General features: G+C 62.5%; 1 protein-coding gene across 3 annotated transcripts; it reads right to left on the bottom strand.

Moving 5' to 3' along the window:
• Positions 1–583: 583 nt before the first annotated feature.
• OSBPL7 (oxysterol binding protein like 7) lies at positions 584–25523 on the bottom strand. 3 transcript variants are annotated; one of them, XM_073325789.1, is made up of 23 exons: positions 25238–25519; positions 16893–17067; positions 16198–16320; positions 15497–15550; positions 15044–15157; positions 14735–14857; positions 14410–14536; positions 14110–14213; positions 13358–13450; positions 12831–12960; positions 12266–12390; positions 11504–11611; positions 11213–11344; positions 9842–9923; positions 8457–8779; positions 7901–8038; positions 7429–7492; positions 6284–6362; positions 6030–6174; positions 4862–5006; positions 3874–4000; positions 3567–3689; positions 584–3137 (listed from the first exon to the last, which is right to left on the bottom strand). In XM_073325789.1, exons 2-23 carry the CDS (start codon positions 16989–16991, stop codon positions 3029–3031), a joined length of 2667 nt encoding a protein of 888 aa, XP_073181890.1. In that variant the 5' UTR covers positions 16992–17067; positions 25238–25519; the 3' UTR covers positions 584–3028. The 3 variants fall into 3 exon arrangements, 2 of the variants coding, with proteins under 2 accessions (XP_073181890.1, XP_073181891.1); XM_073325790.1 differs by having other exon boundaries at positions 8457–8776; XR_012156371.1 differs by lacking the exons at positions 584–3137; positions 4862–5006 and having other exon boundaries at positions 3600–3689; positions 25238–25523.
• Between the last annotated feature and the right edge of the window lie 717 nt (positions 25524–26240).

Raw genomic sequence — 26240 nt, 5'->3', positions numbered from 1 at the left:
CGCACGTCCAGCAATTCCCCCAGCCGCTGGCCTCTGCCAGGCATGAACCAGCCCCCCTTTGCACCCCAGCGCCTGGTGGGGGATTGGGGGGGGGGGAGCTCTGCTCTCCAGCGCGTAACCAGCAGCAATCCTGTCCCACAAAACCCTCCACCATTTGGCTACGCACCTAACAATTCGGGGGGGATTTAGGTACATCTTAAATGTTATTTTTCTTGCTCCCCCCCCCCCACCCCCCCAGTTGGGGCATGCCCCTGGATGGGCAATATTTGAAGCCTCTAGCCTGGGAACACTGGAGCTGGATTTATTCAGCCAGACAATCAGAGGAAGGTGCCAGCCTGTTAGAAGCGGGCACAGCCTGCCGCTCTGGGCTGCCCCCCATTGCAGGCATGGGTCAGTACCAGCCCTGCCTCGCTTGCCTAACCTGTTTACACTCTGCCAAGCGTGGGTGGTGAAATGTGCAGGTCTGTGCTGGGAGGGAAGTGGGCGGGGGGGGGAGGGAGGGTGTGTGGTGGGGGGGGGTGGTTTGTTTGTTTTTTAAGAAAAAATCTTTACTTTTGAACATATTTATTGAAACATGTACAGGTTCTCCACGTTCTCCGTGGGGGGTTTTTTTTTTTGGCTTAAGAATTTCTTTAAATAAACTGTAAAGCTGTGGCTAACCACACTCTGTGTGTGTGTGAGAGAGAGAGAGCACAGCAGGGACACAGGCAGGAGGGGGCCTGTGTACAGAGGCTGGGGGAGGGAGGGGGGCACCTGGATGGATGGGACCAGGTGCCACACCAGCCGTAAGTCTGCTGAGTACCTGACTGCATACAGAGGCTCTGTGCGTGTGTGTTCACCGGGCAGCTGATGTGCAGGGAGCATGTGAGAGAGTGACACACACACAGCCATCTCTGTGTGTGTGCAAGGGGGGGGGTGCAACTGCCTGGCTGGCTGTCACCATGTGCAACCCCAGCCGTGCTTGAGATGGGCACATGGATGCCTAGGGATGCACTGAGCAGGCTGGGGGATGGGTGGGGGGGGGTGTCAATACCTGTGGGTGGGGCTGGCTGTTCAGGGCCTGCCGCTGAGCGGGTGCAAGCGGGCGATGCACAGGTGAGCGAGAGCCGGCGGGCGGTGACTCGAGGGATGTGACGGCGGGACGAGGAGCGGGCCCCGCGCTTTGGGGGGCACCTAGCCAGGCAGGGAGCCTGCACCCCCTCCCAGGACGGATGGGCTCCATTGCGGTCGCAGGCAGCCGCCTTGGGGGGGCGGCCACACCCCACACAGCGCCAAGCTGTTCAGCAGGCCTGGCCCCATACGCGGGGTGGCAGCAGCTCACCTGTCCCCAAGCCCTTGTGCTCATTCACTGACGGGGGCCGTGCAACACGCCATCCCCTGCTGGGTGTGCACCAGCAGCCCTGCCTGGCTCCAGCACCTTCCAGCTGGGGCTTTCCAAGCACGTTACACCAGTGAATTAGCTCTAGCCAGCCTGGTGAGGAAACTGAGGCAGAGACAAGTGACTTGCATCCAGAGGCAAAATGGGGAACAGAACCCAGGAGACCTCACTTTGACAACCACCCCCGCCCACAACTGACCCCTGGCCCCCACTCTCCTCTCACAGCTGGGACCAGAACCCAGGAGTCCTGGCTGTCGGCTCTAACCCCTAGGCCACATGAATGAATGAAGCCTCCTGCCCTAGATAAGGAGTGTCTGAAACCATTGTGTTGCAGGAAGGAAAGAAGCCCATGGGTGGGCTGGAGGGGACCTGGTTTGCAGAGAGGAAGACCCTCCCCCAACAGGTTGGGACGGGGGAGAGAGGAAAGGTGGGGGCGGGGGAGTGATGGTGAAGGAGACACTGCACTCGGGCTCTTCGGGATCCTTTATTAGAGGCGTGGAAGGTTTGATTCAACAAAAGGCCAAACCCAGCACGACCAGGCCTGGAAGGAGGGGGCGGGGTCTGCCCGCCTGCAGGCCAACCCCAAGCCACGCAGGGGATCCCTGCCCCCCATGTTGGCGGGTGAGGGTGTGGGAAGGTGGCGCTCCACGGTGCCCCCTGAGGGTAACTGATCGGAGTGCTCCAGCCCAGGACCGCCTCCCCGCAAGCATTGGTGCCCACGGGGTCCTTTCTGACCCTGCATCCCCTGGCCCCCCAAAAAAGTGAGAGAAAAGGGCTGGCTCAGGCCCTGAACAGATTTGGGGGCCCCCAGGGGAACAACTCCCAGCTCCCCTGCGGCGAACACGCCATCCCCGGCATAGAGGGGGCTCCGAGGGCTCTACAGACAGACAGTCAGTCATTAACGCCCGCATCCCAGCTGGGGACGCCCCTCACCCATCCGTACAGGCCCTGGGCGAGCCAGGAACTGAACCCAGGAGTCCTGGCTCCCAAAGCTCCTCTGCTCTAACCACTAGACTCCACTCCCATCCTGGAGCTGGGAATGGAACCCAGGAGTCCTGAGGCCAACCATTAGGTAACACAGCTGGCTCAGTTCCTCTCCGGGATTCTCCCATCTCCTGTGCAGACCCTCCCATGTGCCGCTGTTCACCCCGCCCCGGGGCTGAGTTGGGATCCCAATTCAGCCCCCTCTGTGTACAGGTTTGTTTAAATTAATACAAAGAATTTGAAAAATAAAAGCTTCCCCCACACCCCCCCCCGCCCCCACATCGTGGTGCCCCCCGTGGGGGGGAAGGCAGAACTAAGTGCATGGGGTTAGCACCCCCCACGGTCCATGAGGTGCCGGCGGGGTGCGGGCTGTCCGGCCAGCAGACAGCAGCGACGGGGCTGGGCTGGGAGCTGGGCGGACCCAGGAAGGGCCAGGACACCTTTCACACGTGGCATCTTCACCCTGTCCACTGGGGGGCACTGCCGAGGCACCCGGGCGAACGGCCCAGCGGACCCCAGAGGGGGCAGCCGGGATCCAGTGCCCTGCCCTCCTTGTACTTTGTCCAGCGCGGGGGCGGGGGGCCCAGCCCCTGCCCACTAATCCATCTGTGCTTGGGAGGCAGGGGCACAGAGCGCTGGGCAGGGCGGCCCCCGGGACGCCCACAGCTACCACAGCACGGCGCTGTCCAGGCTGGTGTAGCCGGGCTCCGTCCGCAGCTTCCAGTAGGTGTCGTTGCTGGCCCAGGACTCCTTGCCGCCGGGGTCCGTCTGCCGCCTGCCGAGGAGAGGGGAGGGGGAAGGACGTGGTCAGGCGCAGGGGGTCCTGGCCGCACCGGGGCAGGACTCAGCCCCCCCGGGGGGCGCCCCAGAGAGCCGGGCAGACAACTGCGGACTGGGCCTTGCGACTAACCTGGGCCCAGCATCCAGGCCTGAACCCCAACTCGCTTCCCGCCCCCCCCCCCGCAAATATCCCAAAATATCCCAGGGGCTCCCCCCATTTCTGAGTCCCAAGGCCCCTCCCAGACCGGAGCCCCCTCTCCTGCTCCAGTTTCCTGCGACCACAGTGTGGCTTTGGCATGAGCCAGGACCCGGGGGTGGGGGCGTCCCACAACACCCTGGGGACCTGCACGTGGGCCCTGGGGTCCCCTCCTCCGAGCGGGGCAGGGAGGTGGCTCGCAGGCGCGGCCGAGCAGGGAGCCGGTACCTGAAGAAGCGGGCCTGGTGGGAGATGCTGTTCTCCTCCATCACCCTGCGCCTGTCTCTCTGCAGCTGCTCGATCCGGCGCTTCTGGGACTCTGCCGCCTGCACGTTGCCTTCCTCCAGGTACCTGTGTGTGGGCGGGGGAATCACAGCTGCAATGAGCTGTGGGGTCTCAGCTACACCCCCTCTACCACATCCCCCTTCCCTAGGAGATGCGCCAGGACTCAGCCAGCCCGAGCCTGCGAGACCCCACCGGATCAGAAGATGGGGCTGCCTTACGGAGGGGGGGACTCCACCCCCGGCGCACTCACCGCTGGTCGGGGCGCAGCCGCGTGTCCGTGGAGGGCAGGAAGCGTTTGAGCTCCGGCGTCAGCTCGTTCAGCTCCAGGGCGAATTGCGTGAAGCCGTAGTTCTTCTCGTGCTCTTGGGGCATGGGGTCTGCGCGGGGGATGATACAGACCCGGCCTCTGAGCACCCCTCCCGCTCCAACCCCCCACCCTCAGAGAGCACCCTTCCCCCCGCCGAGGACAGGCTGGGGCGTGAGGCTGGGAGCCGGGACGCTTCCCTCACAGCCCAGACTGGGGTTCCTGCCTGGGCCCCCCAAACCTCATGTGCAACGAGGGTAATGGGGTGCAGGGCTATTGCCCACAAGTCCCCTTAGAGGTGCTGTCCCTACAGGGGCCAGCACACCCCCCTTGTCCCGCAAAGGAGGCCAAAGCTATAGGTGTGATGTCCCAATCCCCTAGAGAAGGCCGATCCCTAAGGGGTGGGGGGGGGCAACTCTCCCTGCAGGGGGCAATTTCCCAGTCCCCTATGGAGGGCCAGCCCCTATGGAGTGGGGAGGTCTGTCCCTGCAGGGGGTGGTTTCCCAGTCCCCTATGGAGGGCCAGACCCTATGGGATGGGAGGTCTGTCCCTGCAGGGGGTGGTTTCCCAGTCCCCTATGGAGGGCCAGCCCCTATGGAGTGGGGAGGTCTGTCCCTGCAGGGGGTGGTTTCCCAGTCCCCTATGGAGGGCCAGACCCTATGGGATGGGAGGTCTGTCGCTGCAGGGGGTGGTGATCCAGTCCCCTATGGAGGGCCGGACCCTATGGGATGGGAGGTCTGTCGCTGCAGGGGGCGGTGATCCAGTCCCCTATGGAGGGATGGCCCCTATGGGGTGGGAGGTCTGTGGGGGGTGGTTTCCCAGTCCCCTATGGAGGGCCCGACCCTATGGGATGGGAGGTCTGTCCCTGCAGGGGGCGGTGACCCCGTCCCCTATAGAAGGCCGGTCCGTCCAGGAAGAAGCCCCTGGTTCTTACTGGGTTTCCAGAGGCACTGGCCAGCCGGGGGCGCCCCACGGTACAGCCCCTTGTGCCACTTGCCGAAGAGCCGGTGGATCACCTGCCCCCCGCGGCTCAGCACCGCTCCCTGCACCTCGTTGACGCTGGAGCCCCAGTAGCGGGCCTGCCGGAGGAGCGGAGGGGTTAGGGGGGAGAGACACCGCAGGGGGAGAAGGGAGGAGGGGAAGAAATGCCAGGCGGGGGGAAAGGAGTGAATGGGGCGGAGGAGAAGGAAAGGGGGAGGCTGGGAGCAAAGAGAAGATGGGGCAGAAGCTAAAAGGGGGTGAGTGGGAGAGGGAAGGGGGGTCTGACCCACCCCTAAAGGTGTGGGGGGGCCGAGGGAGGCTGTGGGGCCCAGCCCCGCTCTGTGGGGTGGGAGGCTGGAGAGAAGGTGGGGGGCCGAGGGAGGATGTGGGGGCTGGCCCCGCTCTGTGGGGTGGGAGGCTGGCGGGAAGGCAGCGGGCCGAGGGAGACTGTGGGGCCGAGGGAGGATGTGGGGCCTGGCCCCACTCTGTGGGGTGGGAGGCTGGAGGGAAGGCGCGGGGCTGAGGGGGGTTGTGGGGCTCAGCCCCGCTCTATGGGGCAGGAGGCTGGAGGGAAGGTGGGGGGCCGAGGGGGGTTGTGGGGGCCAAGGGAGGATGTGGGGGCCGAGGAGAGGATGTGGGGTGCGGCCCTGCTCTGTGGAGCGGGAGGCTGGAGGCAAGGCAGGGGGCCGAGGGGGACTGTGGAGGCGGAGGGAGGATGTGGGGCCCAGCCCCGCTCTATGGGGCGGGAGGCTGGAGGCAAGGCAGGGGGCCAAGGGGGCAGAGGGGGCTGAAGGAGGATGTGGGGGCCGAGGGAGGATGTGGGGCCCAGCCCCGCTCTGTGGAGCGGGAGGCTGGAGGGAAGGCCGGAGGCCAAGGGAGGATGTGGGGGCCAGCCCCGCTCTGTGGAGCGGGAGGCTGGAGGGAAGGCCGGAGGCCAAGGGAGGATGTGGGGGCAGAGGGAGGACATGGGGCCCGGCCCTGCTCTGTGGAGCAGGAGGCTGGAGGGAAGGCCGGGGGCCGAGGGGCCCGGCCCCGCTCTAGGGGGTGGGAGGCTGGAGGCAAGGCAGGGGGCCGAGAGGGGCTGTGGGGGCCGAGGGAGGCTGTGGGGCCGGCCCCCCCACCTTGCCGAAGGTGATCTTGCAGTGGCAGGTGCTGTCCCTGGTGTTGCGGATCAGGACCTCGCCGTAATGCTCAATCCAGCGCTGGCCGCTCAGGATGTTGTGGATACAGGACGTCACCTTGTTCCATTCGAAGTGGTCCCCGAACCTTGGCCAGCGAGAGAGATAGTTACCGGGCGCTGGGGGGCAGGGACCCGGCACCTTGGGGGTGGGCAGGTGCCCAGGGCAGGGGCTCGCCAGCCCCGGGAGTCACTCACCTGGGCAGCTTGACGTTGACGGTCCCCACAGGGATGATCTCCAGGGACTTGCCCCAGAATTTATTTTTCCACTTCATGTCTGGAGGGAGCAGAGAGAGACGGGCGCACACTCAGGGCGGTGCTGACCCAAACCCGCGCTCCTGAGTACAGAGGAGCACTCCTCCCACCTGGCTCTGACCCACGCCCAGCCCCTGGTCCCGCGTCCCTGAGCACAGAGGGCAGGGAATCCCGCTACCGGGGTGGTTCTGATCCAGCCCTTGGTCCCGACCCAGCCCCTGGTCCCGCGTCCCTGAGCACAGAGGGCAGAGAATCTCGCTACCGGGGCGGTTCTGACCCAGCCCCTGGTCCCAATCCAGCCCCTGGTCCTGCGTCCCTGAGCACAGAGGGCAGGGAATCCCGCTACCGGGGTGGTTCTGACCCAGCCCTTGGTCCCAATCCAGCCCCTGGTCCCGCATCTCTGAGCACAGAGGGCAGGGAATCCCGCTGTCTGGGCAGTTCTGACCCAGCCCCTGGTCCTGAGTCCCTGAGCACAGAGGGCAGGGAATCCCGCTGCCGGGGCGGTTCTGACCCAGCCCCTGGTCCCAATCCAGCCCCTGGTCCTGCGTCCCTGAGCACAGAGGGCAGGGAATCCCGCTGTCCAGGCGGTTCTGACCCAGCCCCTGGTCCCAATCCAGCCCCTGGTCCTGCGTCCCTGAGCACAGAGGGCAGGGAATCCCGCTGCCGGGGCGGTTCTGACCCAGCCCCTGGTCCCAATCCAGCCCCTGGTCCCGCGTCCCTGAGCACAGAGGGCAGGGAATCCCGCTGCCGGGGCGGTTCTGACCCAGCCCCTGGTCCTGAGTCCCTGAGCACAGAGGGCAGGGAATCCCGCTGCCGGGGCGGTTCTGACCCAGCCCCTGGTCCCAATCCAGCCCCTGGTCCTGCGTCCCTGAGCACAGAGGGCAGGGAATCCCGCTGTCCAGGCGGTTCTGACCCAGCCCCTGGTCCCAATCCAGCCCCTGGTCCTGAGTCCCTGAGCACAGAGGGCAGGGAATCCTGCTGCCGGGGCGGTTCTGACCCAGCCCCTGGTCCTGAGTCCCTGAGCACAGAGGGCAGGGAATCCTGCTGCCGGGGCGGTTCTGACCCAGCCCTGATCCCCTGGTTCTCACCTTGCCAGAAGATGAAGTTGTCTGACTCTGCGTGGCAGGCGGAGATGGGCGGGTGGTGGCAAACCTGCAGGCAGTGGGGAGAGAAAGGAAGAGCCATGCCTCACCCAGGCCAGCGTCACGCATCTGTGCCCTCTGTCTGGAGAGCTGGGGCTGGGGGAAGGTGCAATTCCCCCCACCTGCGGCATGAGAGCTTTCTCTCCTCTGCAGCCCCCACCCCACCTCCCATCTCCGTTCTCAGCTACGGACACCTCTCCTCTGTGCCCCGGGTGTTCTTCTTGGGGGAGAGAGGCAAACTAACGCCTGGCGAATCCCCACCAGCTGCGAGCAGTACGGTGCTCATGACACATGCAGCAGGCAGTTTGGATTCCGCCTAGGAGGGGGCAGGGGGGTCACATCCACTGTCAGTTTGTTACAGTGGCTGACTCCTGTCCTTGTGTCCCGCCCGCCCCAGCCTGGCCAGCCGGCTTAGTACCTGCTCGCTGATGAAGCGGAAGCCTTTGTCCGGCCGAACGCACTCATACGTCTCACCCAGGACGGGGTTAAAGGGTTTGCTGCCCGCACGGTAATAGGTGGAGGCGTAGGCAGAGACAGCAAAGGCAGCGACGCAGACCTGGGGGGGGGGGAAGAGAGTCACTGGGGCCTGGTCCATATCTGGCCGTAACACCCATGCTCCACAGCAGGTGGTGCTGTGGAGGGGCAGCTACAGGGAGAGACGTGTTCCACTCATGTAGTGGAGGTGGGACCATGCGGAAAGGGCTATGAATGGGTGGAACTCCCTGCTGCAGGGCGAATGGATTAGACATTTCTAGGAATGAGGACAAATGGCTGCGGAAGGAGCTGCCCGGGCTTTCGACCCTCATGCTTCAGGGCCTGAGCCGAAGGGGTCAGGAAGGAACGTGGCCAGCCCAGGAACCCCCCGCAGCGACGGGCTAGGCCGAAGAAGGGCCCCCCCGAGAACTGGTCTGTTCCGGTGAGAGCGGGGCAGAGGGCTTGGGGGGAGGATCAGAGGCGGGGGGGGGGGGCCGTACCAGGCGCTCGCAGGGGTCGGCGCAGCGGCTGGCGGCGTCCAGCAGGCCGCTGTACTCCAGCTCCTCGCAGAGCCGCTGCAGGGTGTTGAGCGGCTCGTTGAGCTGCACCGGCATAGACACCTTGGACAGGTCCTTGCCCACGTTGTTGCGCAGGATGTTCCACACACTGATGTCGCTGGCGGGGACGCTGGGGGCCGGCAGGCAGCTCCGGCGTGGGAGCCACGCGGGCACCAGAGCGGGCAGGGGCGGGGGAGCCGGCAGCGCCCCCCCGCCCGTCTCGGAGGCGCAGGGCACCGGCCCGCCTTCCGCCCCGCCTCGGCCTGCTAGGGGCGGGCGGGGGCAGTCAACTGGGTCCTCCCCCCAGCCATCGGTCCCCCTCCCCACAGCCAGTCCCCTTCCCCTCCCCCCGGTCACCACCCCCAGCTTCTCCCCCTAGCCGTCGGCCCCCCTAGCCCGGCGCCCTCCTCGCAGCCATGCCCCCCCCAGCCCAACCCCCTCCCTCAGCTATCGCCCCCCAGCTTCTCCCCCTTCCCCCAGCCAACACCCCCCAACCTTCCCCCAGCCATCAGCCCCCCCCAGCTTGTCCCCCTCCCCACAGCCATCACTCCCTAACCTCCCCCCAGCCATCAGCCCCCAAGCCTCTCCCGCTCCCCCCAGCCATCACCCCCTAACCTCCCCCCAGCCATCAGCCCCCAACCTCTCCCCCTCCCCACAGCCATCACCCATTAACCTTCCCCCAGCCATCAGCCCCCCCCAGCTTGTCCCCCTCCCCACAGCCATCACTCCCGAACCTCCCCCCAGCCATCAGCCCCCAAGCCTCTCCCGCTCCCCCCAGCCATCAGCCCCTCAGCCATCGGCCCCCAACCTCTCCCCCTTCCCCCAGCCAACACCCCCCAACCTTCCCCCAGCCATCAGCCCCCCCCAGCTTGTCCCCCTCCCCACAGCCATCACTCCCTAACCTCCTCCCAGCCATTAGCCCCCAAGCCTCTCCCGCTCCCCCCAGCCATCACCCCCTAACCTCCCCCAAGCCATCAGCCCCCCAGCCATCGGCCCCCAACCTCTCCCCCTCCCCACAGCCATCACCCATTAACCTTCCCCCAGCCATCAGCCCCCCCCAAGCCTCTCCCGCTCCCCACAGCCATCACTCCCTAACCTCCCCCCAGCCATCAGCCCCCAAGCCTCTCCCGCTCCCCCCAGCCATCACCCCCTAACCTCCCCCCAGCCATCAGCCCCTCAGCCATTGGCCCCCAACCTCTCCCCCTCCCCACAGCCATCACCCATTAACCTCCCCCAAGCCACCAGCCCCCCCAGCATCTCCCCCTCCTCAATGCCCCCCACATCATCCAGCACCTCTCCCAACCCCTGGTGATCCGCCCCCCCCATACCTCTCTGGAGGCGCCCGTCCCCCCCAGCCTCGTCGGAGAGGCTGTTGGTGGCCTCGCTGAGGCAGGACTCGTCGTCCGAGGCCTGGAGGGGCAGAAAGGTCAGAGGCCGGGTTGGCAACGACGGGACTGGAACTGGTGCAGGGCGCCGGGAACTGGGGAGCCGGGGGGGGGGGGTGTGGGGAGGCCGAGGGCTGCGTGGATGGGAGGGAGGGTTAAAGCACAAACACCCCCGCTCCCCCTAGAGCCGGTGGGGCAAAATCCCCCACCCTCGGAGCCGGCTGGGGAGCAGCCCCCAGGCTACGGAGAATTGGGGGGCGGGGGGCGTGTACTGGCCCCCGGGTGCATTTGGCTGCTACCCCACTCCAAATTTGGGAGCCTGGTTCAACCTAAGCCCCTGGGAGCCAGAATCCCCCTGCCCCAAAGCACAGACAGGGCAGGAGGGAGCTGTCTAGGCTCCGGGCCCTGCGCCCCCCCACTAGACGCAGGCAGGGAGGTGGCTAGAATCTAGAAAGGGGGGTCATCTGGGAGCTGGGGGTTCAGTCGCAGAAGACCCAGGATCGGGGTGGGGGTTTCAAGGGGGAGAAGTGGGGGGTGGGGGAGAGGCAGAGAGCGGGAGCTGGTTTCTAGGGATAATGGTTCTAATGCACCAAGGTCACGTCTACACGAGACACAAATAACAGCTCACGAGGATGATTTGGGGGGCTGGGGGGGAAGGGGCTTCTCGGCCAGCGCCTGGGCCAGGGCGGAGAGGAGGACGGAAGAGAAAGAACAGAGAGAGGCCAAATGCGTGCGACAAAACCCAAACCCAGCCAAGGAAAGGAAAGCAGCAAACAAAGGCTTTTGCATGGGGTGGCTTCCTCTAGCCCCACCCACTTTCCTTAGCCCCTCCCCCTTCTCTTAGCCCCGCCCCCAGGGTCCTTGGGGATGTCTAAACTTTGTGGCCCTGGCGGCCACGCCGGCACCTTGTGTCCTTGTGTGGCTGTTGTGAGGAGACACCGATGCACATGTGGGGACAGCTGCGTGTGCCCGCGTACACGATGGCTGTTGTGTGGTCCGTGCGTGTGCGGAGGTGGCCACGGCTGTGCGCACACGTGCCCTGGTTGTGCAGGTCTGTGCCCACAGGTACATGCGTGAGCGTTTGCGTGGACAGAGGGGCGGGTCTCACTGCTCAGACCCGTGCCACGTATAACTGATCCAGGACCACCGCTGTCAGCCGGCCCCCACGTCAGCGTTGGTGAGTCAACCCCGCTGAAACCCCTGGAGCTAGCCCGAGGGAACCAATAAGACACCTGACGCAACCGATGCAGCAGGGCCTGGGATCAGGTGCAGGACAGCCCTGCAGCGGGGATCCCCCCCAGCCCGGCCCCTCACCTCGTTCTCGGAGGAGCTGGCGGACAGGAAGACCTCGCAGGCGTCGAAGAACTCGGTGTGCGAGTCGGAGAGCGAGACGATGCTGCGGTTGGACAGCTGCTGCTTCCGCCCCTTGGCCAGGTGGGCCTCAGGCTGCGAGGGGGCAGAAGGAGACCGTCACCGTAACCCTTCGCTGACAGCGCACGGGCTATGCCAGGTGGCACCTGGGGGGTCTCGGCCCCCCATGGCAGGGGCAGGTTTGACCCCCCCCTTGTTCACTCCCCTCCCTCCCCGTCCCAGAGGGCGCCTGACCTCGTCTGGGTGGAGCGAGGTGAACGAGTCCAGCGTGGCGTCGGAGGAGATGGAGAGGGCGTGGAAACGCTGCAGATACTCCACATGGTCCGGGTTCTGCGAGGGAGCCTGGGCCAGGAGGAGACAAGGGAACGCTGAGGGGGGGGCCGCTCCCGGGAGCATGTCCCTTCCTTCCTCCCTCCCACCCCCCTATTCGCGATGGCCTGGCCCAGCACCCCCTCCGGGGCGCCTCCTGCACGCCCTGGGGCGCGGGGCCGCCTGGCACCTGCCGGGCTCTGCTGATCACGGGTGGCAGAGTGTAGCCTTCCCCCCCAGGGCCGCCCTGCCGACACTCCATAACCAGAGAGCCACCCAACGGTCCATACTTCCAGTCGCTACAGCCCCGTGCAGGATTCGAACCCACGACCCAGAGCTTCTCCATCTCGTTAGCTAGCGGGATCTCCATGCTGGCGGGTGCCTGGAGGAGGTGGAGCGGGAGCGCAGGATCTCCCCCCCCGGGGACCCCCGCTCCAGTCTGGAGCCCGGCAAACTGCAGCCGAACTGGGACGATGACCGCCAGCGCCAGGGTCTTTGTCTCCCTCTAGTGGCTGCAGCGGGCAAGGCGAGGCTGCTGCTTCCCCGGGCCTCGTCCGTCAGCTCAAGCAGAGCGGCCGGGTTCAGTTCCCCGCTCATGACCCATCCAGGGGACCGGGATGCCGGCAGTCGGCGGGCAAAGCTGGGATCAGCCCGCGGCTCCCTGGCCACGCGCACCTGGGGCCTTACCCCAGCCACGGCTGCGTTCCTGGCGCTGCCCGCCTGGCGTTGCAAATCCAGCGCCCGCCCCATCTCCTGGAGGCGATTCCTCTCCACGGTCAGCACGGCCACCACGTTGCTGAGGGACCCGTGCACTAGAGACAGGGGCAGGGGGGACAAGGTCAGGCTGTCCCCCACATTCACCTGGTGCTGAGCTTTCATAGAACCATAGAATCTCAGGGTTGGAAGGGACCTCAGGAGGCCATCTAGTCCAACCCCCTGCTCAAAGCAGGACCAATCCCCAATTTTTGCCCCAGATCCCTAAATGGCCTCCTCAAGGATTGAACTCACAACCCTGGGTTTAGCAGGCCAGTGCTCAAACCGCTGAGCAATCCTCGTGGAGGGAGCTTTGTCTTCCCCCAGTGGCTGGACCAGGTAAAGCGCTTTGTGCGTTTCCCTGGACGGCGGCAATCCGACGGGGGGGGTGGGGGGGGTGTCCTTTCGCTCAAAGCAAAGCAGCTTTTGCCCTCAGAGCAGCAGGCCCCATGTCCTGTCCCCACGGCTGACCCTGCCCCCCACTCCCAACCCATCCCACCTTTCTGGGCCAGGATCCAGAAGTTCCGCGGCAGCTGGCTGTACTCCGGGGGGAGGCTGAAGGCTGGCTGGCTCTGGCTCGACTCCAGGTAGCGCGAGAGGTTGGGGACGGAGCCGTGCAGGCGGCCCACCTGTGGGGGCGCGGAGCGGGGGAGGGAAGGGTTAGATCCCCATGGAGCACCCCCTTTCATACGTCAGCCTGATTTCTGACCCCCCGCAAGGGGCTTCGTGCCGTTCTCAGAGACACCCCCCCCCAACACTCCAGCCACTAGGCCGCGCTTCTGCGGGGAATCTGGCTTGTGTGGGGATCTCCCTGGAAGCCCTGACTCTGCTCTGCATGGGATCTGGGCTGTCGAGGCCACTTGGGGGTCTCATGCTGTGGCCTCCTCCAGCCCCCTCATTTGCCAGGGGCCTCCCTCTCCTATGGTCAGCTCCAGCCGCCCTCTACCCTTCGAACCCAGCACGGCATGGGTCTGGGGAAAGTCGAATCAGCAAGGTCCTCCCCCCACAAAGCAGAGCCCCACTCACCCTGCCGATGGTGTCGTCTTTGGCAAAGCTCTGGGTGCACCAGATCCTGGTGGTTCGCTTCCCCTTTTTGGGTCTCTCTGCAGCTGCTGAGGTCTGTAACCAAGAGAGAGCGTGAGACCCACCTGGCAAGAGGGGAAGGAACCATGGAAAGGGGGGCCGAGGGGCAGACTCAGGTGACAGGGTGTGATGCCATAGCCAGTGGTGCACTGAGATCGCTCGCTGAGCGTGAAATGCAGCCACCTCTGGGGTGAAGCACGGGGCCCAGTTAACAGCCAATGGCACGCAGGGATCGCTCGCTGAGTGTGAAATGCAGCCACCTCTGGGGTGAAGCACGGGGCCCAGTTAACAGCCAGTGGCACGCAGGGATCGCTCGCTGAGGGTGAAATGCAGCCACCTCTGGGGTGAAGCACAGGGCCCAATTAACAACCACGCTGCACCTGGCTAGTGAATCGGCATCCCCACTGCCCTGCCCCACCCGCTGCCAACAGCCCATGGGAAGCTCAGACTCATGCCACCCATGTGGATGGCTTTGCACCTAGGACCCTGCGTAGAGCCCATCACCATGGATTTAGGGCACGATCCCTCTCCTGGGCTCCCCTTTGTGATCTGGGGTCTTCTCCGCTCTCAGCAGTACGGACACTGATCTCAGCACTGCCCCCCGGCTGCCCTGCAGGGTATCCCTGGAGAGCCAGCACCGCCCTACAGGAAGGATCCATCCCCCATGTTCCAGCCCTCACACCGCCCCCAGTCACCTGGCTGTTGGAGATGAGGGGCACGGACGGGATGCGGTGCAGGATCTCCAGGCTCTGGAGCATCTTGTTCAGCTCCTGCAGCTTCCCCTGGCACTCGGAGAGCTCTGAGATGGGCGGGCAGACGGGGGCCAGGTACAGAGAGAAACAGGGAAGCAGCCGCAGTGAACGAGAGCAAGTGGGTGCCACACTCCCCACCCCCATCACTCGGGGAGGGGGACGGGGCACCTAAAGGGGCCTTCAGGTCGGGTGCCACAGCCCCCGAATTCCACACCCCTGCCCCAGCCTTCCCACCCCTCTCACCTGCCGAGCACTGATCCAGCCCCTCGCTGTCCTTCAGCCAGGCGTTCACCTTGTCCCGGGGGCTGCTCAGCGCGGACAGGCCTGGGGCGCCATCCAACGGCAGGACGTGGTTCCAGGAGCCGTAGCCCTGGGGGAGACAGGGGTAGAGGTTAGGGGAGCCCCCAGGGGAAGACTCTGTCCATAGGGGGAGGGGGAGGCCCGGACGCCTGGGTTCCATCTCGCAAAGGGGCAGAGTCTCCCATGGCCACCCCACCCTCACACGCACCCCACAGATGGGAGCCCCCAGTCCCATCCCATGTTCCCAAAGCAGATGGGCAACGCTCACCTGGGTGGGGGGCAGGACTTGCCCGGCCGGGGCCCCCGTGGGCACAGGGCACTTAGGCTTCTCCACCCGGCGGTGGGAACACAGCTTGTCCACCCAGCTGTTAAAGAGCTCTTGGGATTTGATCTGCAGGAGGGGGAGATCCCAGAGAGTTGGGGGGTGGGGGCAGATGAGACGGTGTGACCCACCCCCCATAGACATCCCCACTCCACAGCCCCGGCCTCTCCCCACCCACCACCCACTCCCGCTCTCCCCATCCTGTCTCCTCCCTCCACCACCCACTCTCCCCGTGCCCAGGCCGAGCTCCGGGACCTTGAGGTGGTAAATGTTCTCCTCCGTGTCCAGGTCCACGCGCTGCGCTTTCCTGTTGATGGACATGACGGACAGACAGACGTCGATGGAGCCGTGCAGCTTGCCCTTGAGGACCTGGAAGGGGCAGGGTTGCAGGCCCAGGTCAGCTGGGGCGCGAGCGGGCACCGGGCAGTGCCCGGGCACATGGGATTCCACCCCTGCGTCTCAGTGTACCGTGCCGCCCCGCCCACCTCACCCCACCTGGATCGGGGGAAGAAAGGTCCCCAGTGAGAGACCCCTTCCTAACCAGTCCCACTTGGGGCAGGGGGATGGTGGTGAAATGGGGGTGCGATCCATAGGGTCCTTGCAAGCCAGCTCCAGCACGCCTCCCCCAGGCAGACTGATCCTGGCCCCCGGCCAGCCCCGTGATTGCCCAGAGGCCAGGACAGGCACCCAGCCCTGTGCCATACTCACATCCTGGCGCGTGGTGGCGTATTTCAGGATCCCCTCCTCCAGCACGAAGTATCTCTGCAGGAGGAAGAGGAGAAGGAAACAAGGCTGAAGGAGGGAGAAGAGGGCGGGAACGTCGGGGGCAGAGGGCAGCGTGATCTGCCCCTAGAAGCCCTGCTCACGCGCTGGATTCAAGGCACCTAGAGGATGCCAGAACACCTTCCAAATGACATCCAGGAATCGCTTCCACCAGCACTGAAATGCAGCCGCCTCTGGGGTGGAGTGCAGGACCCAATTAACAGCCACACTGCCCACGGATGGCTCACAGAGCCGCGAAATGCAGCCAGGCCTGAGCTGGAAGCTATTTAACAACGCGTGGCAGTTTAGGACAGGAAGTGAAGGAGGACCGTGAAGCTGCAGAGGGAAATCCCCTGGAGGCAGAACGTAACCACCCAAGCTGGGAGCTGACCAAAGAAACCAGGGTCAACGAACGCCCCAGCGTTAGCCAGATACCCCCCATCCCTGGGCTCTGTAATGATGCAGGCAGGGCCTTGCTGGGGCATTCGATCAGTGCCGGCGTGGGGAAGAGCGCCTCCTGCTGGGGCAATGCCCCGAGTTTCCCTTCACAGTCCCCCAGCTGCACTGCAAGGAGACAGTGATGTGACAGCAGGGTGCCGGGTTGTGGAAGGGGAGTGGTTTTCTATCCCCCCTCTTCGCCTTCTCACCTTGTGCCAGCCCTTCAGGGGCCACTTCCTCTTCTTCAGCAGGTAGCCCTCGTGCCGCTCCAGCTCCTGGCCGGGCCCGATCCTGCCCCGGGGCTCGTCCACCACCTCCCAGCACTCGGAGCCCTGCAGCACACGGGTGGGGGGGTCTGACTGGGAACGGACAGGCCGCAACGCTGCCCACCCCCGGGCGCCGAGGGAGGTAACAAGTCTTATAGCAACCCCTGCGCTGCTCCCTTAGTGCCCCGGGACGCGCCTTCCTTGGCGTGATGGACCATGATCTCTCTCTGTCTCGCACACACCGCCCAGGGCTGTGGGGGCACCAGCGCCATTCGGCACTAGGGAACGGCCGTGCCGTACTGCGGGTGGGGACAGCAGGGAGCTGGGTTCCCCGTCGGACCTCTTCCCAGCCCCTGCCTTTGCTCCAGCTCAATGCAACACGGGCCCAGGAGAACATCCCTGGCTCCCAAGTCACTGATGGGTGGCGTCAGACCCCTGGTGCAAACAGGCCTCCTCTCTGGCTGGCCCTGCTTTTTGGGGGCCGGGCAGCCGGTTCTGGGGCGAGGTCTCCAGGCCTCCTCTTGCCCATCCCCCCTGCCAGGGATCTCTGGAGAGGAGGCTCCCCGGCCTAGCTCTGGTCCCGGGGGCAGGGGAGGGTCTGGTGGGAGCATTGGCGAGAGGGAGGGGAGATGCCAGACCTGGTGGGCGCTGCTGTGCTTGGAAGACACGATGCTGTTGGACCTGGACGGCGCCGGTGCCCTCCGGGGGGAGGCCGGCTCCTTCTCGTGGCTGCCCATGGCCGGGGGCTCCCTCTCATCAACAGGACGGCCCTCGGGGTCAGGCCAACCCCTTCATCTCCAGCTCGGAGCCCTCCTGCGGGGAGAGAAACCAAACCCCGGCTTGTTACGGCCTGGGAGTGGTGGCACCGTGGCGACATTGTGACCCGCTTCCTGGAGCTGCCGCTGCCATGAGAATGACAGGCAGGTTCCGAGGTGGGGGGCAGACATCTCGATCCCGACCTGCAGCCCCCCTGCTATTCCAGCCCTCGAACCCGGCCCAGCTCTACCGATGCGCCTCGCTCCCAGCCCGCAGCCCCCTTCTGTTCCGGTCCAGTTCTGGAATTTGGCCTGGACGCTGGTGCGAACACCCTGGCACTTACAAGAAGGGCCACGGGATCTCTAACACCTCCACGGACAAGGGGCTATTTGCAAATTTCTCATCCCGCTCGCATAGGGCTCCGCAGAGTGGACGCTAAACCAGATGCAGGATCTCGCCTTCAGAGTTTAGCCAGTCAGGGGCAGATCCCGGCACCTTCCCTTCTGCCTCAGTCTCATCTTGCTAAGAAGTGGGAACTCTGGACCTCTGGCCAGGGAAGCACGTACCCCACTGTACACAGACCTTTACCTTGCACGTCCCGCACGAACAACGATCGCCCCTACAGCCCCCCCAGGACTTTTATTTTGCAAGCAGGAGCCTTACCAAGGTTGGCTTTGGGCTAAAAGCCAGCTTATTCCCATGGAGACCACCAGATCCAGACAGTACTGTGTGGCCAAGCCAGCTCTGATCCGATCAGCTCAGGGGTACGTGCAGTGTCACCTGACTGCATTTGTGGGGCCAGATCCCCAGCTGGGGTAAATCAAAACCGTGCCACAGAGGCAGATTTACAGCCGCTGAGGATCCGGCCCTTTGGCTTTTCTTTTTTGCTCAGAAATGCAAGCGAGAGCTCCGGGGGGCTTCGCTCTCTGTTGGAACATCGGATCACAGGAGCTGGACACAGAAGAGACCCTTTCGGTCCCAGCAGGCTTGTTCCTGAAAACACATTTTCCTGCGCCTCTGTCCTGTCTAGCTTTAAGGGTCCCTGGGGACAAAGCTTCCCCCACTTCCCTTGGCAGACTATTCCACAGCCCTAAGAGATCTCACCGCGATACAGAAGGCTCTTGGGAAGCTGCATCTGCTTGGCACACTGTCTGTAAGCTGCAGCATAGCAAAGGAGCACCAGGGCTAGGGGTAGCTGCCTCAGGGAGATGCCGCTAGCTTATGGAAGTGTCTCCATGGTAGGAGGCATGGAGCGGAAGGCTCTTCTAACTAGCGGAGACCACTGTGGAGAATACCCGGCAGGCTCCAGGGTGCACAAAGCTCTGCAAATATCCTGGTGCAAAGGAAAGAGAGCCAGAATAGTGAGAGGCCAGTAGGGATCCATCCGGAACTCTTTAATGACCTGAAAATCAAAAAGGGAATCCCACAAAGAGTAGGATCAGCGTCTATCCTCTCCTCTTTAGTAGGATCTACAGCCTAGTGGGATGTGGACACATTGCTAAGGATGAATATAAATGAATGGCCCAGGTGCAAAGGCACAAGGTGAGTTACACTTAGCTAGAAGCATAAAAGAGGTTCTATAAATACATTAGGAGCAAGAGAAAGACAAAGGAAAGGGAAGGTCCTCTCCTTAGCAGGGAAGGGAAGCTAATAATGGATGTTGACATCAAGAAGGCAGAGGTGTTTAATACCTATTTTGCTTCAGTCTTCACTACAAAGATTAATTCTGACCAGATGCTTAACACAATTAACATTAACAAGGGGGAAGGAACTGAAGCCAGAAGAAGGAAAGAACGGGTTAAAGAACATTTAGGTAAGTTAGATGTATTCAAGTCAGCAGGGCCTGATGAAATTCACACCACGCTACTTAAGGAACTAGCTGAATCAAGCTTGGAAATGTGAGAAAATATCTTTGCAAACTCGAGGAGGACAGGTCAGGTCCCAGAGGATTAGCGAGGGCAAACACAGGACCTATCCTTAAAAGGGGTAATAAAGAGGACCTGGGGAATTATTGACCCATCAGTCCAACTTGATACCAGAGCAAACAAGTCAGTTTGTAAGCATCTTGAGGATAACAGGGTAATAAGGGCTAGCCAGCATGGATTTGACAAGAACAAATCATGCCAAACCAATCTAATTTCCTTCTTTGACAAGGTTACTGGCCTAGGCATGGGCGAAACAGTAGAAGTGATCTCGCCTGGTTTTAATAGGGCTTTTGACAGTCTCATAGCACATTCTCATAAGCAAACTAGGTGCCCTCACCCACTGCTGGGGGTGCTAGGCAGGCAAACTCCAATCCCAGGCCCTAGGGATTGGCCAGACTGGGGAGAGACGTGGATTCTATCATCCCCCGTCCCGACCTGCCCGTGGCAGGAGGGACTCTGCACCGCTTGCAAAGCATCCACTCGTCCCAGCTCATCCACAGCCCGTCAGGAGTCGTCAGCTGGTAGAGGGACCAAGGATCACGTAACAATATATGGCCACCTTGGAGAGCCAGGATTTGAACCCTGGACGTCCCCTTGCAATAGCCCGCCATAGGGAGAGCAGTCGCAGGTTCCTTCCCCTCCCCAGCCGTGGGCCCGGCCACTAGAGGGCGAACTCTCTCCCACACACACACTTCAGGGCTGAACAGGAGAGGGGCTTGTGCAGACGATGGGCGAGCCCAGGGAGCAAGCAGAAGATGAGAGGGGTTTGTGGGCCAGCGGGAGAGGACGCCCCAGTGAGGGTCCGATCTGGGCATTGTCTCTCTCCCCTCCCACCCCCCTTTTCAGGCCAGGAGCTTTCGTCTCCTCTGCGTCTCCCCTCCCCACGAGGCAGGACACAAGTGTCTAGAGCAGCGATACTCAGACCTCAGGGGTTCAGGAGCCAAATTAACATTACCCAAAAGAGCCACGGCCGTGGGAATTCGTGGCTTCATTTCCTACTTCGATACCTAATTCTCACAGCAAGATAGACTGACCAGGTGGTCTACAGTGGGTTAACAACAGAGGAAAAGCATCTGGATTGGTTAAGAGTCTGCCTCTGAAGGAGGATCAGAGGTGGCCAGTGACCCTGTCTTCGCTGCCCAGCTGGCGTGTCCCACTGACTTGCTCAGGGTCAGACTGGTTGCCAGATTTGGGGTTTGTACAGGATTTCCCACCCCCCCAGCCCAAGCAGATTGGCAGGGACCTCATGGGGTGGATTCTCCTTCCTCCGCAGCACGGGGCACCAGGCTCCTGCTGGGATCACCTGGACATATCACACCTGATCAACTCCCTGCCACGGCAGGGGCCTTGGGCACAGCCGGCACGAACCCTGCGACCAACCCTGCAGAGGTCCCGCAGTCTCTGCCGAGGCAGGTTAGTCTCCTAAGGATTGAAATGCTTTCGTCGAGCTGAAGTCTTTGGATTTAACACAGGAGGAACATTAATGGCCTGTGGCTATATGGAGGGCCAGACTAGACGATGGAATAGCCCCTTCTGGCCGTATGAAATGACAAGGTGCAATGCCGCGCACGAGCGGACAGGTCCGTAGGAACGGCCACGCCGGGTCACACCAACGGGCCATCGAGCCCACTTCCGACAGTGGCCAATGCCAGGTGCTTCAGAGGGAGCACACAGAACAGGGCGATTATCGAGTGATCCACCCCCTGTCGTCCAGTCCCAGCTTCTGGCAGTCAGAGGCTATAGGACACCCAGAGCATGGGGTTGCGTCCCCTACCCATCTTGGCTAATGGCCACTGATGGACCTGTCCTCCATGAACAGATCTCATTCTTTTTTGAGCCCCGTTCTAGTTTTGGCCTTCACAACATCCCCTGGCAGCGAGTTCCACAGGTTGACTGTCCATCCATCACTGACATCCCCCGTTCCCCATGTCTCTGCCTCCTCACGCCTCATCCTCAGAAGAGGACGGCTGGTGTCTCCACTCACCGGAGAGCTAGGAATCTCCCATCTGCTACTCCCCATCACCCTCCTGCTCCCCAGGAAGCCATGACCCAGGGCCCCTGGCAGCTGGCAGGATCCCTGCTAACAACCCTGGGGAGGCCAAGCGGGGACGTGGGGAGGAAGCAGGTGTGGTGACATTGAGGGAACATGGTGGGGGAGGGGAATCTTAGCACCTGGCCCTCCCTGTCCTTCTCCTTTGCACCCTCCCTTGGCAAACAAAACTTTGTATTTCTGCAGAGGGGGGTTGCCTGGATGGGAGTTTAACAGAGTTCTACACCTTGCCTGTCCCTGATGCTATGACAACAGGGTCATTCACAAGCCTCAGGAAGGTTTAACTCTTTCGGCACTGGGCCTTTCCCAGCTTCCCAATCAGCTCATAGGCCTCTGTGTTTATACCGTTTGCACGCAGAGATCTGGGGAATATACTATAGATGGGGGGGGAGGGGGAAGGGGAACTGAGGCACAGAGCGGGGAAGCGACCTGCCCAAGATCACCCAGCAAGTGGGCGGTGGGGGAGTTAGAAACAGAATCCAGGGTCCTAATTCTTGTCCCCCAGCATGAGCCACTACACACAGTACGTCCTTCCCAGAGCTGAAACAGAACCCAGGTGTCCTGACTCCCAGTTCTACAGCTGCCCCTCCCAAAGTCGGGAAAGGAACCCAGGAGTCCTAACTCAAAGTCCCCTGCTGCGACCCCTGCAGCGCACGCTGCCCCCCGAGGAAAGCTGAAGACAGTGTTCCAAATCCCCCCCAGAATAAGCCCAGAATGGGGAGTAGGAAGGAAACAAAGGCAGCAAATGTGTGCCCTGGACCACACTGTGGGTGCCACAAATGCCCCCTTGGGAAGGATGGGGACGGGGACTTGCTGGATGGACTGAACAGGTCCCTCCAACACTTCTGAGGACCTAGGGCCAAACTCTCCACCCACCCTGGGATCCTGCCTCCTCCAGCAGCTCCAAGCCCAGGCCAGGGCCTCTCAGCCATCTCTCCAGGACACTGCGTTCTGCCTCCTCTGATTATCCCTGACACCCACATCGGCCGACCCCCTCCACCTCCCAGCCCCGGGAAGCACCAGCTGGAATGCCAGGCACAGCACAGCCCCCCACGATTGCCTGCTGCCCCCTCCACCCCACACAGAGAGCTGCCATGGCCCCAGACCTCCACCCCTCCTCGCCATCTCTCCTGGCCCACCACTCTTCACTCCTCCACCCCGCTCCCTTCGCACAACCTCTTCTCGCCACTTTCAGTTCAATACTGGGAAGCAGCCTGAGACGTGGGTCAGGGTCTGTTTGCATGATAGCAGCACCTGCACATAATAAGAGGCAGTCCCTGCCCCACAGAGCTCACTGACTGAATAGACAAGGGTGGGAGGGGAAACTGAGGCACAGAGCAGGGCTGTGACTTCCCCAGGGTCCCACAGCAAGTCAGTGGCAGAGCTGGGAACAGAGCCCAGCAGTCCCTGACTCCCACTGAAGTTAACAACTGAGTCTCCTAACTAGAGGGTATGGGCATCAGGGGGCCAACACCTACCTTCCCCCCACCACACCCCAAAATATCTCCTGACAACATTCACATTTTCTCCAGCTTTTATACCAGCTGAAATCTCAGTCACCCAGACCCAGCACACGCTGATCACAAACCCAGATGTAACTCAAACTGGAGGGAAACTGATATTTTCCGAGCAAATTTCTGTTCACTAAATTACTTTTTTAATGTGATCTACCATGTGAAACATAAAAAGGAGAGTAAATACATATATAGCACAGCGACTGGCTCAGCAGGGTCCTGGTCCCTGACTAGGGCTCTTTGGTGCTTTGATAATGCAAATAATAATTATATATTCCCACCCCTCGTCTAAATTCAGATGACAAGTTAAAAAGTACAGAAGTTTCAGGCAGTGAGTCTAATGGTTAGAGCAGAAGACTGGGACCCAAGACTCCTGGGTGCCAGTCCTGGCTCTGGGAAGCAGTGGGGTCTAGTGTTAGAGCAGAGGGCCCAAGGAACTCCTGGGTTCTAATCCCAACTCTAGAAGGAGAGTGTGTTTAGTGATTAGAGCAGGGGTGTCTTGGAACCAGGACTATTAGGTGCTACTCCCAGCTTTGCCATGAACCCACTGTCTCACCCCAGGCAAGTCCCTCCCATCCCCCCGTGCCTCAGTTTCCCCCATCTGAAATGGGGATAACGATACTGACCCACCTCAGATGGGATTTTGAGTCTTAACTCCCCAACACACACGAAGCACTTTGAGATCCCCGAGTAGAAAATGCTGGAGAAGGGCCCAGCGTCACTCTTACTCCGGGTGGAGAAAAACCCGCTAAGAGTTATTTTGGCTTCTCTTCCAACGGACAAGTGCAACTTCCCCTCGACAGCTAATTACCTGGGAGCTGCCAGGCAGCTGGGTTCAGAGTGCAAACTCCATCCTCCCAACTACCCTGCCCCATTCTGCTTCCTCAGCATTTCCTGCATGTGGCCAGCGGTGACTCAGTACCTCTGCAGGCAGCTCATGAGGGCAGATCCCCTTCTTTACCCTCCTACCTTGGGTGACCTGCTGATAATCTGTGAATGGAGCCCTAGAGACTGGCACAGCTACGGTGTGTGAAGCTAGCGTCCCAGAGATAGCCTTAAGGCCTGTGCCCTCCACGGTGCCACCTGATCTGACAGCCACCCCCAAACTCCAGCCTGAACCCAACTGCCCTCCCCCATTGAAGATGTGCCGCGTTGATTTTACTGCCTCTCGGTTTATGGGGGAGCGGTTACCACAGGCCACAAAGCCCGGAGTGCCTGGCTCCATACAGGCAGAGGGAAGGGGTGTTGGAGTCAGGAAACAGGTGCTGGGTTGGGGGTGTGCAAAGATGAGGGGAGGAGCTGGAAAGGGTTTAAGGGCAGCGGGGGGCATGGAAAGGTCCCTTTGGAGTTGCAAAAGGAGGCTGAACCTGAAAACGCGAGACTAGACCTAGGGCTTTGGTTCCGGGACTAGGCACAGACCAGGTTTGCCCAGTGGGTGCTGAAGGCCGGGATTGCGAGTACCGAGCGCTGGCCCTGAGCTGCTCTGAAAATCTGCCCCCCCCCGCCCTCCCCCACTGCCTTGTCGTTCCAATCTATCAGCCCCTCAGGGCCAGGACCGTCTCTTAGCCTGGGTTTGGCGCTGCTGTCGCACAAACGGCCACCAGGCACGTGTGAATGAACCGGACGAGGCGTGCTCCACGGGGAGGCCCCATCTCCCTCCGCTCACTGTAAATTTCCGCCATGCCTGCCGCCTCAATCTGCCTACCCACTCGGGTGTCACTCACCGCCGCTGCTAAAAATACCCGAGATGCCTACGGTGCTTTTCACCCCAGAGGGCTTTGCCAATGCGCCCAAAGGAAGCGTCTGAGCATCGCGTCACCCAGGCCCTCTGAAATGCAGCAGCTTCTGGGGTGGCACGCAGGGGCTGCTCTACAGCCACGCGGAGCCCCAGGTTTAGGACAGGAAGGGAAGGAGACGGCTGTACCCAAGTGACACTGGGGGAGGAATCTAAGGAGGCAGAATGCAATCACAGTTACACTTGGGCTAGACAGCAGGGCAACAGCCCGGCCCAATCAAACGGCTAAGAATTGGCCCTTTGCATTTTCAAAACACTGTCTAATCCTCCTTTAGGGCACTTCAGCCAGTGTCCCTACCCCAGTTTACAGATGGGGGAAACTGAGGCAGGAGGGGGGGAAAGTGACTTTCCCGCGGCCATTCAGCAAGTCAGTGGCAGAACCAGGAACAGAACCCGAGGCGTCCTGGCTGCCGGTCCCCCGCGCTAACCCCGAAGCCGGCCCTGCCTCCCCGGAGCTGAGAATAGAACCCAGGCGTCCTGGCTGCCGGTCCCCCGCGCTAACCCCGAAGCCGGCCCTGCCTCCCCGGAGCTGAGAATAGAACCCAGGCGTCCTGGCTGCCGGTCCCCCGCGCTAACCCCGAAGCCGGCCCTGCCTCCCCGGAGCTGAGAATAGAACCCAGGCGTCCTGGCTGCCGGTCCCCGGCTGCCCTCACCGGGGACAGCGCCCAGCATATCGGGGTCCCTGCTCCGGGACGGGGGCGGCCAGGCGCTCCCACCCCCGCAACTAGCCTATTGCACCCCCAGAGCCGGGAGCAGACCCCCCAGAGCCCCCCCCGGAGCGGCCAGGAGGTGGGACGGACGGACGGACGGACGGACAGAGACAGACCCCCCGTGCCCAGCCCCCGAGCCTGGGCAGCTGCTGAGCCCCAGCCGGGGGGGGGGGGCAGATCCCAGCCCTCCCCCGCCCAGGTCTGGAGCCAGGGGGGCGCGGCCGGCCCCTTACCTAGACGTGCGGGGCCATCCCCAGCCCCGCAGCGGCCCCGCCGCCGGCGCCCGGCCGCATCCCTGCCCCGCACCGCCGCGGCTGGCTGCAGGAAGCCGGAACACGGAAGAAAGCGGCCGCGGGTCCCTCGCCCCTAATCCCCGATGGCTCCTGCCGCGGCTCGGCTCGGCTCGGCTCTGCCCCCCTGCTCCGTGGAGGACTCGGGAGAGAGGCGTTGGACCGGAACGGGCTCGGTCCAGACCCCGCCCGGTCCAGCCTACCCGGGCAGGGTCCTGTTCTCCGAGCGGGCGCTGCCCGGGCCGGGCGGGGAGGTCTCTCGGGCTGAGCGCCCCTGCCGGAGCGGGGACGGCCGCAGAGGCTCCGCCAGAACCGGCCCAAAGAGGCGTCCTTGTGGCACCTTAGAGACAAACACATTTATTTGAGCATCTGGTGAAGTGGGTTTTAGCCCAGGATAGCTTATGCCCAATTAAATGCGTTAGTCTCTAAGGAGCCACAAGGGATGAACAAAAGGACTTGTCGGTTGCTCCATATTAATTGGCAGGACAAGATCAGCAAAGAGGATCATTGTGGCTGACCCCACCAACCACCTCCATCAACGCTGGTTCAGTTTGAGCGACTGTCTTCATAGAGACGTGTTATTAGCATGCAAGAACAAAGGGCATTTGCCCAGGAAGGCCACTGCAGGGCCCGTGACCACATGGGCACCACAAACTTCAGTGGCTTAAGATCACCAGCAAGAGACATAGCCACAGAAGAGTTGGCCAGATCATGTGAAGGACCTTGCTAGAGGTGAGCTGGGCTGGCAATCTATCTGCACAGAGGCTGCGTCCCTTTTGGGCTTGTCATGCTGGTCACCCTCATCATGGTTTCAGATTGTCCCATGATTAACATAGCCTCCTAACACCCCTGTGGGGTAGGAATTGGGAAGGATAACACACACACACACACACTCAAACCTCTGCCAATTTTACACAGTGGGAATTGAGGCTCAGATGTCAAGTGA

The sequence above is a fragment of the Lepidochelys kempii genome, chromosome 27 (genome assembly GCF_965140265.1).
Source record: "Lepidochelys kempii isolate rLepKem1 chromosome 27, rLepKem1.hap2, whole genome shotgun sequence".
In the NCBI taxonomy this organism is placed as follows: Eukaryota; Metazoa; Chordata; order Testudines; family Cheloniidae; genus Lepidochelys; species Lepidochelys kempii.
This window is presented reverse-complemented; position numbering and strand designations above follow the sequence as displayed.

Coding starts and splice junctions, on each gene's coding strand:
- OSBPL7 (XM_073325789.1), bottom strand. CDS start 16,991: ATGGGCAGCCACGAGAAGGAGCCGGCCTCCCCCCGGAGGGCACCGGCG. Junction 12,961..13,357: donor AAGACGACACCATCGGCAGG/GTGAGTGGGGCT, acceptor GCGCCCCCACAG/GTGGGCCGCCTGCACGGCTC. Junction 3,690..3,873: donor CGGCTGCGCCCCGACCAGCG/GTGAGTGCGCCG, acceptor GCCCACACACAG/GTACCTGGAGGAAGGCAACG.